We start from the raw sequence: 11,316 nt of genomic DNA, 5'->3' as shown, positions 1-11,316 counted from the left end.
TATTTTTGTAGCCATATTGACATACCCTTAAGTGCCCATTTAAATAATCTTCGACACAGAGCTTCTCATTCATTTCTATCGTTTGCACCGTATCATCAAGATCCTACCAAAATTTCTTTTAAATTGATTTCTTTATTGCCCCTTGTAGTGCATAGGCACATGTGATGTTCAAAATCTCTTTAGCATATACAATTTTCACTCTTATAATCCTATCGTTCTTTCTGCATACCTCTACTACGTACATCATTAGATGTTTGTTCATACATAATAACATTAACTCTATTTCAATTTATATCTTATCTCACACACCGTAATTTATATTCTTGCCTTTCACTAACTATTGTTTTGTAACTATTTTTAAACCATTTTATCTCTTGGAGACATAAAATGTAAATTCTCCTCATTTTTATGATATCTACAATCTCTAAAAATCTATCGATTGAACATTTAATTAATATTCTAAGATCCCAATCTTAGTCTAAGATCATTGATTTTCCTTAATCTCTTATGCTTAAACCTATGGGTCCTTGCTCATTAAACACCACACTCATACCATGTGGCGCATTGATTCTGGACAACGTCCTAGTATAACTTATATGCCCTTGCTCATATGACACCACTCAGGCATTATGGTGCATCGCTTCTGGACAATGAACTAGTAACACTATGCATACATTTTAGTATAGTTAGGCCTAACAAGTATAGTGCGTCGCTGAGTAGGTCGATACGCCCCCACAAAAATTAATTTTTGTTTCATGATCATGGGATTGGACAAAAAATTACCAAAATGGTTGTCACTAATAATTACCACTCACCCTCCTATATTCAGGCTCGGGTTTGCCAATAACAACAAGCACTTATAGACGGAGTTATATCGATCATCCTTAAAAATAAACTAAGTACATTATCGTAATACTTAATTCTAGGGACAGTAATTAATGTATAATTATCTTATTATTCTTTTAGTATATATTTTCATTCAATATTAATTATATACATAAATAGTTAATGAAATGCTTTTCAAATATTCCGGATAATAAATAAATTTAGAACAATCAATGTTTTGGATTACTACATGTAACACCATACCATTCGATTTCTTTTTAGTGGTCAACCCACAAGCATGTATCTTTTGTACTTGGACAAAGAAAACACTTGCCATATGAATTATGATGCTATATATCCTATAGTCGAAAAGGGTAAAAATAATCCCAACAACATCATTATATCAATTAGTAAATTATATCAGTAATATCATAATAAGCAGACATAAGCTAAGCAATAAGCATGAAGCATGCATAATCACTCCCATAAAAAGTTGACACGAATTTAAATTTTTACGTAGTCACTCTCCTTTTATATAAGTCTTATTATATACATATTTGATAACAAATTTATCATTTAAATCCTGAGTACTTGTATAAAAAAATTTGAAGAAAAGTAAAATAAACGAAGTTGAATGAAACTTATAACTCCTAAAATTAAGTGTGGTAGAGTGATAAACGTTAAACTATTATATTGTTTTTATTCTTATATTAATGAAAGTTATAAAGGAATTTAAATAGAGATGCAAATAACTAAATTTCCTAAAACTAAGTCACTAACTTAGTGCCTAATATGGGAAGTTAAATAACCTTCTAACCCACTACTTTTAATAACCTACTAGCTCCTAAACAATATCTATTTTAATTTTGAATCAAATCTCAATAGATTTTACACCTCAAAACTTAAATATGTGAGAACTTTTTGAGTATTAGGGTTGCAAACTCATAAGGATAGAAGGAGTATCATTTTATGTCAACCAGCACCAAAATTTATGGGTGCATGGCTAGAGCTCTAAGATGGATTGTTTAGTTCAAGTATATTCATTCTTAAGTTGTTCTATTCTATATTTTTTCCCTTCTAAAATATTTCATATTTTATGATTATTAACTCTATTCATCTTTTAAGCTTATTATAAATGATCAAAATAACATATTATAGTCAAGGAGATCTTGAATCATATACTTTTCTAAAGTTAATTTATATATTTTTAATAATATATAATTTAATATATAATTGATCAAAATAAACGTATTATATTGCCTAAAAAGTTGCCACATTGTACAAGAGAACCTAAATGCTAGTCCTCTAAACGGTGGAGTTGCCACATTGTACAAATATGACTTTTTTTGAGGGAAAGATGGAACTTGCTATTAAATGAAGAGATGGATTTTATGTTGCATATATTATTGAGAGAAAGTTAAAATGGGATACTATTGAGAAACTTAAAATGTGTGAGTTAAAATATTTTGATGATATTAAAAGAAAGTAATATTATTTATTTCAGATAAAAAAATAAGGCAAACTAATTGAAACAATCTAAACTAGAAAATAAAGCAAATTAAAAGGATGAAAGAATATTACTCTCTCTATTTTCATTTGTTCTTTCCAATCACTTTTTTTGCGGATTCTAATGCGAACTCAAAAGTCAACTAATTTTAATTCTAAATTTTTGAACATTCTAAAAAGTTGATATTTAAAAAGTATAAATTGAAACGAATCTATCAAGATCCTATATGAACATGTTTTTCATGTAGATCTATTAGAAATCATAGTCAAAGTTTTTTAGTTGCACTAGTGTTGACTTTGCCATTATTGATCAATCAAATTGTCTTGTTTATTGTCGTTAGGACGTTAATCTTTAAGTTAAATAATAGTCACATGACAACTTGTTTGAATAATTTCAATCTAATGTTCATTAATTTTGAGTTTTATAATTTTTTGGTATGTATAACTAAAGACATTAACTATAAAATGAGCATCGAGTGATATGAAAAAGCAAAGGGTGCAAGTAAAAAAAAAAAAGAAAATACATTCTTATTACTTGTCCCATATACTTTTTGGTTACTATTCACTAATTATTTTTTATTTGTATTTTATTATTAATTTATAAGTTAAAATATAGTCATGTGAGATTTTATTTTATTCGTCTCAATGCAAAGAATATTAATAGGAGTATCAATTTTTCATTATTTTTAATTATTCACAATTACAAATATCAAAACTTAAAATATTATCTCGGTAAGTGTGAAAAAGTGAATGGGACAAGTCGCTTGAATAAGAGGGTGTAATATTTTTTGTTAAAAAAAATTTTTATTCCACGCAATTTCTTTTTCCCAATCCTTAAACTTCGCCACCCTTTTCATTATATCGCCACCCTTTTTTTAAAAAAATTACTAAAATGCCTTTAAATCTATTTTTAATTATAAAATCAACCATTATAATTACTAAAATACATTTATTAATAATAATTAAATTAAAATAAAAAATATTAATTTTAAAAATGAAAATAATTTTTTAAAATCGGAAAATCAACCTAATCACACGTTTTGTGTTGAAATTTGATACATAATCACTCTTTCGGCCGAAACTTTTGATAGCAAAATCACATTACTGCAATATTTTCAACATTAGAACCTAAACTTCAAGATCTTTCCAATGATATATTATATGCCCAATTTCGATAATCGAGTGTGAAATGATGATCGTTTAAAACTTGTCTGTGTTAAAATTTGATATATGTTCAATCTTATAAGCATAAAATTTTAAGAAAAATCATATTAATGTAAATTTTAGGCATTAAAAGCTAGACTTCAAGAGCTTTCCAACGACATATTATATGCCAAATTCTGATAATCGAGCGAGAAATGACGATCGTTTAACGTTTGCAGTGATTTCTAACATTCAGTCGCGCACGACCGTATCGCGGTATAGTCACATAAAACATACGACCGGACCGCGATGGAGTCACGCGTTTTATGTGGCCATACCGCGGTCCGATCACGCATTTTACGCGACCATACCACGGTCCGGTCGCGCGCGACTGAATGTTAGAAATCACTGCAATCTTTAAACGGTCGTCATTTCTCACTCGATTGTCAGAATTGGGCATATAATATGTCGTTGGAAAGCTCTTGAAGTCTAGTGTGTAATGCCTAAAACCTTGAATTAATAAGATTTTTCTATAAAAAGTTATGCCCGAAAGATTGAACATGTATTAAATTTCAGTATAAACAAACTTTAAACGATCGTCATTTCTTACTCGGTTATCGGAATTGGGCATATAATATATAATTGGAAAGATCTTGAAGTCTAGGTTCTAATGCCGTAAACATTGCAATTATATGATTTTCCTATTTAAAGTTATAGCCAAAAGAGTGTACATGTATTAAATTTAACACAATCATATTGATTCCGCGACCATATTGATGATCATTTTCTTTGGCCATTGTAATTTGATTTTTATTTTTAGCTTGTTTAAGTTCAATAAGTGTTCGGAGAGAGTTTTTAGAGAGATGTTAGAGATTAAAGGTTTAAAAAGTAACCAGGAGCAATCTTGAAATTTCAATATAATATATAAGGAGTGGCAATAAAATATAAAGGATGGCAAAATTTAATAATGTCCTTAACAAAAGGTTTATCTACTTTGGATCATTACATACTTATGGTTAGAGCTGTTTAAAAGTGACCCGACCCAAAAATCCAATCCGAAACCGAAAGTAAACCAATCCGAAAATGTGTTCCTTTTTTACGTTTATCGAACCGATATTACCTGACCCGAAGCTATACCCGAACCGGTTGACAACTGAAAATGAGAAAATTGAACCCAAGCTGTAACCGATTTTTCTAACCGACACGTAACTATTAACCGAGATTACCCGAACTTAATAGTGACCGACCCGAGTCATATCCAACCCGAATCATGCTCAAAACCAAACTCGACCCGACTGAAACCGACTTAACCCGAACGAAGTTAAGATCGAACTGCTGTAAACCTGAACCAAATTTTTACATAGAAGTATGATTGACTCATATTCAATCATCTTATTAGTTATTCTAATAAAGTCGTAAATATTTTAATGATACAAGTATTAAAAAAGTGTTAGAAACCATTAAAATTGTGTGGTTAGTATTGATAGTGAGAGAAAATGAAAGTATTTGTAAAAAGAGGGGCGAAAACACTATCTAAAATAGAAATATAGACAACACATATAAGATGATAATCATCATGTTAGATTATGTTAATGTCGCCTATACTATTGGCCACACTTTTTGAAGTATGGGCAATAAAATAATGTAACACCCAATATGATTTTTTTTTCAGTATAAACTAAAAGTGTGGAATTTCGTAGGGACATATGTAATAGAAATTTATTTTGGCTCCTTATATTTTACTCCTATTCCATTATCATTTTCCTTTTTTTTTCCACACATGTAAATTCACTTATATAAATAATTCTAATTGGCAAAATTAAAAGTTATAAAAAGTTAAAGTAAATAAATTTATATTGAGATTAATTAAAAAGATATTAATCGATTATATTTTTAACTTAATTATAAATTAGAATAAAATATAAACTAAAAATAGTCAATAAATAATGTTAAAAAATAATTAAAAAGATGACAATGGAAGAGAGGAGAGACCGGTAGCAACTCTTTCTCACCATTTCTCAAACCAATCCCAATCAAAAGACACTATGTGAAGTAAGATATGGTTAAAAAAAATAAAAATAAAAAAAAATAAAAAAAAATAAAAAAATCAGAGTCTGTAGTAATGCAATTAGAAATCAGAAAAAAGAGGGTAATGCAATCATAAATCAGAAAAAAGAGGGTAATGCAATCAGAAATCAGAAAAAAAAAAAAAAAAAAAAAAAAACCCAGAGCCTGTAGTAATGCTAACACTTTGATTGCATTACCTCTTTTTTTTTACCATTACGTCAACTGCGGTAGTAACTAACGCACATTCAGTACAGATGTTTGTTAGTTGTGTTGTCAGCCCATGGAGACTAGAGAAGAGACCTGTGTTGTTAATGGTGACTCAAACTAGCAAAGCACCATTGAAGGAGATGAGTACGGGCCAGAGGGACCTTCGCGGGGCGCGGAGCTAACTCTGCCTCCACTCTGCGGCTCGCGTAGTTTTACACGGGTCGCGCAATTGAAGTTTCTTTTCACGGGAAACGTCTTTTGGGACGGTTATCTTTATTTGTGGTTACTTAGTTCCTAAAACTGTCTTTCAAGTTGATTTATTATAAATACACCCTCTTGTTAGCACTAGGGAATTATGATTCACAAATTGAGAGAGAGATCACAAGAGAGCCATCGTAATTTGTGAGCGTGATTGTTATTCATCTTGTATTCTTTGCGATCATAGTGAAATTGTTTGTTCTCGGTGCCGGTGGACGTAGCTATCACATTGATAGTGAACCACGTTAAATTTCTTGTGTCATTTTCTTATTGCTTGCATTGAATTTCTTGTTGTTTCATTGTTGTTCATCGACCTTGCTTCCGCTGTCGCATAACAATTGACATCAAGATCTCAAGTTTTAATCCCTTGGAGAGTTTTTTGAGTGAAACAATGGTCGGAGATTCTACAATAAGAATTGAGAAATTTACCGGGAAAAATAGCTTCGGGCTATGGCAAATAAAGATGAAGGCTATGTTGAAACAGCAACAAATCTGGCGTCCGTTGGCTTTATGGAGTACCACTACGGGGTCGGATGATGGATTAACCGACGGGCAATTAGCAGTAATGGAGGAAAAGGCTCATTCTACCATTTTGCTAAGTTTGGATGATCACATCATCACGGAGGTCGCTGATCAGGCTACAACGGCGGAACTTTGGATGAAGTTGGAGTCATTGTATATGACTAAGTCGCTGACCAACAAATTATTTCTGAAGCAGCGGTTGTTAAGCCTCCAAATGCAGTCAGGTACTCCCTTATGGGAACATCTTGAAAAACTTAATTCTATTTTACTGGATTTGCGTAACTTAGATGTTAAAGTAGATGATGAGGATGCTGCGTTGATTTTACTTGTGTCTCTACCGTCTAGCTATGAGAATTTTGTGGAGTCGTTTGTTGTTGGTAAAGACTCCCTGACCCTAAAAGAAGTGAAGGCAGCACTTCATACTAGGGAACTTCGTCAAAAAGCTATAGGTGATAACGGGGATAGTGGCAATGGGTTGTTTGTTAAGTCCGGGAAGTCTAAAAGGAAGAAGGGGGTTAACAAGGGCAAAAATACTGGGTCGGGTGCTGGAAACGGCAATGAGGGATCTGGTAAGACTGCGGGGAAGACCTGTTAATACTGCAAAGAACCGGGTCACTTTAGGGCTAATTGTCCGGTGAGGAAGGGCAAGTCCCAAGCTGCTGTAGTTGAAGTAAAACCAAAGGAGAACTATAATTCGAAAGAAGACTTGGCATTAGTGAGTTCTGCTAAGTCTGGGGATCTTTCTGATGATTGGGTTCTAGATTCGGGGTGTTCGTTCCATATGAGTCCGCGTCGAGATTGGTTTGACACGTATGAGTCTTGCAATGGGGGTAATGTTATTGTAGGTAACAACGCATCTTGTAAGGTTACGGGTATCGGATCCATAAGATTGAGGACTAGAGATGGGCGAAAGTTGACATTGACTAGGGTGCGGCATGTCCCTGCTTTGGGGAAGAATCTGATTTCATTGGGTACCTTGGATGATTTGGGGTACAATGGAACGTTTTCAGATGGGGAGCTGTCCATTTATCGAGGTTCGGAGATGGTACTTAAGGGTATCAAGAGGAACACCCTTTATGTCTTTGAGGGTGTCACATTGTCTAGTTCTGCGGTTTGCGCATCAGTATCTCACCAGGAGATGACCAAGATTTGGCACATGAGGCTTGGTCATATGGGGGAGAAGGGGATGCATCTTTTGTCTAAGAAGGGTTTACTATCCGGGATCAAGGTTGTCAACCTTGAATTTTGTGAGCATTATGTGTTTGGGAAGAAACACAGGTCAAAGTTCAGCAAGGGTACTCACATTACTGATGAAGTGCTCGATTATGTCCATTCAGATTTATGGGGTCCATCTAGGGTTGAAGGTATAGGAGGTTTCCGCTATTTTGTATCATTTGTAGATGACAAAGCTCGATACACATGGCTTAGGTTGCTTAAGTCAAAGGATGAGGCCTTCAAAGCTTTTAAGCAAATGGAAAGCTTTAGTGGAAAATCGACAGGGTAGGAAGATCAAGAAGCTACGAACAGACAATGGGCTAGAGTTTTGCAAAGAGGAGTTTAATCAATTCTGTGCAGATGAGGGTATTGGTCGGCATCATACCATCAGGATGACACCACAGCAGAACGGTGTTGCAGAACGGGTTAATCAGACACTGCTTGAGAGAGTTCGATGCATGCTCTCTAATGCAACGCTTGGGAGGAGGTATTGGAGTGAAGCTATGAAGACAGCTTGTTATATCATCAATAGGGGTCCTCATTCGGGAATTGACTTCACAAATCCCGTTTGAGATCTGGAGTGGTAAGTTGCCTAGTTTCTCTAATTTGAAGATTTTTGGCTGTGTTGCTTATTATCATGTTAGTGAGGGTAGGCTGGATCCACGAGCCAAGACGGGGTGTTTTGTTGGGTACGGTGATGGTGTGAAGGGGTTTAGGATCTATTCACCTTCGGAGCGTCGGGTCTTCTTAGTAGGGATGTCACTTTTGATGAGAGCACCATGTATTCCAAGAAGAGCTCGGAGTCTTCTGATTTGGGAAAAGAAGGGGAGAACTTACTGCAGACAGATGGAGTACTTGAGGTACATCAGTCATCCATTGCTGATTTACCTCGAGTGCAATTTATTGATGATGATGCTGAGGTTCCAGTGCCGAGTACTCCTGAACCTGAGGTTGTTCCATCTCCTCCTAACTCTGGGGAGGAGGTGGAGCAGTCTAATCAGGGGTCATCTAGTCAATCTGACACCATTTTTGAGAGACCTAGACGAGTTATCAAGAAGCCTGTTAGGTTGATTAAAGAGATGGAAGGAAGGAATTGCTTTGTTAAGAATTTGACAGGTTATGCATTGAGTGTAGCTAATGATGTAGAGTCATATGAACCTGCCACGTATAAACAAGCAATTAGTTGTAGTGAGTCTCTGCAATGGCTTGCTGCAATGGGTGAAGAGATGCAATCTCTTTACAAGAACAGAGTGTGGGAACTTGTGAAGGTACCAGAGGGGAGAAAACTTGTAGGGTGTAAGTGGATCTTTAAGAAGAAAGAAGGGTCATCTGAATCTGAGAAAGTTCGTTTTAAGGCTAGGCTAGTTGCAAAGGGGTTCAGTCAGGTAGAAGGGGTTGACTTTGTGGAGATATTCTCACCGGTGGTTCGACATACTTCTATTCGTGTGCTATTGTCAATTGTAGCACATTATGACCTTGAGCTGGAGCAGCTGGATGTTAAGACGGCTTTCCTTCATGGCGATTTGGAGGAGGAGATTTTGATGAAGCAGCCCGAGGGATTCGAGATCCCAGGAAAAGAGCACTATGCATGCAGATTGCTAAAGTCGTTGTATGAACTTAAGCAATCCCCTCGGCAGTGGTACAAGAGGTTTGATTCTTTTATGGTTTCGCATGGTTTTGATAGGAATTCGTATGATTGTTGTGTGTATCATAGTAAGCTAGATGACGGTTCCTTGATTTATTTGTTGCTATATGTTGATGACATGCTTGTTACCACAAAGAATAAATCGGATATTGCTAGACTTAAAGAATTGCTTAGCTCGGAATTTGACATGAAAGATTTGGGTCCAGCTAAGAAGATTTTGGGTATGGAGATCTATAGGGATCGGGCTAGAGGTAAGCTTTTCTTGACTCATAAAAGTTAAATCGAAAGGATTTTATCTCGTTTTGGGATGGAGAAATCGAAGCCTATAAGTACACCAACATCTATGAGCTGCAAATTGTCTTTGTCCATGTCACCTCAAACTGAGGAGGAGTTGGCTTATATATCTATGGTCCCTTATGCCAACGCTGTTGGATGTTTGATGTATGCTATGGTCTGTACTAGGCCTGATATTGCGCACGCTGTCAGTGTTGTGAGTAGGTTCATGGCTCGTCCTGGGAGAGAGCACTGGCAGGGGGTGAAAAGGATTTTTCGCTATTTGAGAGGGACAACTGATATTGGTCTTGTGTATGGGAATGGTAAGGAGTGTTTGGTAACTGGATATAGTGATTCTGATTATGCAGCTGATGTGGATACCAGGAGGTCGGTGACTGGGTATGTGTTTACTCTGGGCGGTTCTGTGGTTAGTTGGAAGTCTACATTGCAGTCTTCGGTTACGTTGTCTACTACTAAAACTGAGTACATAGCTTTAACTTCTGCAGCTAAGGAGTCTATATGGCTAAAAGGCCTTGTAGGTGAACTGGGTATCGCATAGGATTTTGCTACGGTGTATTGTGATAGTCTAAGTGCCATTTGCTTAGCTAAAGACCAAGTACACCATGATCGGACCAAGCACATTGATGTCAAGTATCATTTCTTGCATACTGACAAGAGGATAAAGGTAAAGAAGATCGGGACCGCTGACAACCCAGCTGATTTCTTTACTAAGTCTGTTCTATTTAGTAAGTTTAAACATTGCTTAGACTTGCTAAATATTGATTACTATGTGATGTAGTAGGCCCATAGGGGCGGTGTTGGGAGCTCCAGTTGTAGGCATGTTGGCCTTAAGGTGGAGCTTGCCCGGGGCTTGTGATGCAGGTGGAGCATCATGAGTTGTTATACTTGGTGAAAAGTAGGTGATAGGTCTTGGTTGGAGACTTGTCGGGATGAGTCTTGGTTGAACATTTATCGGGATGTACGGCTTATGCATGAGCTTTACATCGGGTTTTGGCTTGAGATATGTTCACTGTGTGTTGATGAGATCGTCTGCTGAATACGAGTTTTCGTCAAGGTGGAGATTGTTGTTAATGGTGACTCAAACTAGGAAAGCACCATTGAAGGAGATGAGTATGGGTCAGAGGGACCTCCGCGGGGCGCGGAGCTGCTTCTGCCTCCACTCTGCGGCTCGCGTATTTTTACACGGGTCGCGTAATTGAAGTTTCTTTTCACGGGAAACGTCTTTTGGGACGGTTATCTTTATTTGTGGTCGGTTATTTGTGGTTACTTAGTTCCTAAAACTGTCTTTCAAGTTGATTTATTATAAATACACCCTCTTGTTAGCACTAGGGAATTATGACAAATTGAGAGAGATCACAAGAGAGCCATCATAATTTGTGAGCGTGATTGTAATTCATCTTGTATTCTTTGCGATCATAGTGAAATTGTTTGTTCTCGGTGTCGGTGGACGTAGCTATCACATTGATAGTGAACCATGTTAAATTTCTTGTGTCATTTTCTTATTGTTTGCATTGAATTTCTTGTTGTTTCATTGTTGTTCATCGACCTTGCTTCCGCTGTCGCACAACAACCTGTAATATTTTCTATAAGAAGAAATACCCAGAGTCTTCTAAGGAACTGTATCACCTGTCCGT

General features: G+C 35.8%; 1 protein-coding gene across 1 annotated transcript; it reads left to right on the top strand.

The window, feature by feature from the left end:
- Window positions 1-9,731: 9,731 nt before the first annotated feature.
- On the top strand, window positions 9,732-10,220 carry LOC130813497 (secreted RxLR effector protein 161-like). Its single transcript, XM_057679335.1, has one exon. It carries the CDS (start codon window positions 9,732-9,734, stop codon window positions 10,218-10,220), a length of 489 nt encoding a protein of 162 aa, XP_057535318.1.
- Window positions 10,221-11,316: the final 1,096 nt, after the last annotated feature.

This window comes from Amaranthus tricolor, chromosome 5, assembly GCF_026212465.1.
Source record: "Amaranthus tricolor cultivar Red isolate AtriRed21 chromosome 5, ASM2621246v1, whole genome shotgun sequence".
In the NCBI taxonomy this organism is placed as follows: domain Eukaryota; kingdom Viridiplantae; phylum Streptophyta; class Magnoliopsida; order Caryophyllales; family Amaranthaceae; genus Amaranthus; species Amaranthus tricolor.
The sequence above is the reverse complement of the archived record's forward strand: the minus strand, read 5'-3'. Positions and strand labels throughout refer to the sequence as shown.

Coding starts and splice junctions, on each gene's coding strand:
- LOC130813497 (XM_057679335.1), top strand. CDS start 9,732: ATGAGCTGCAAATTGTCTTTGTCCATGTCACCTCAAACTGAGGAGGAG.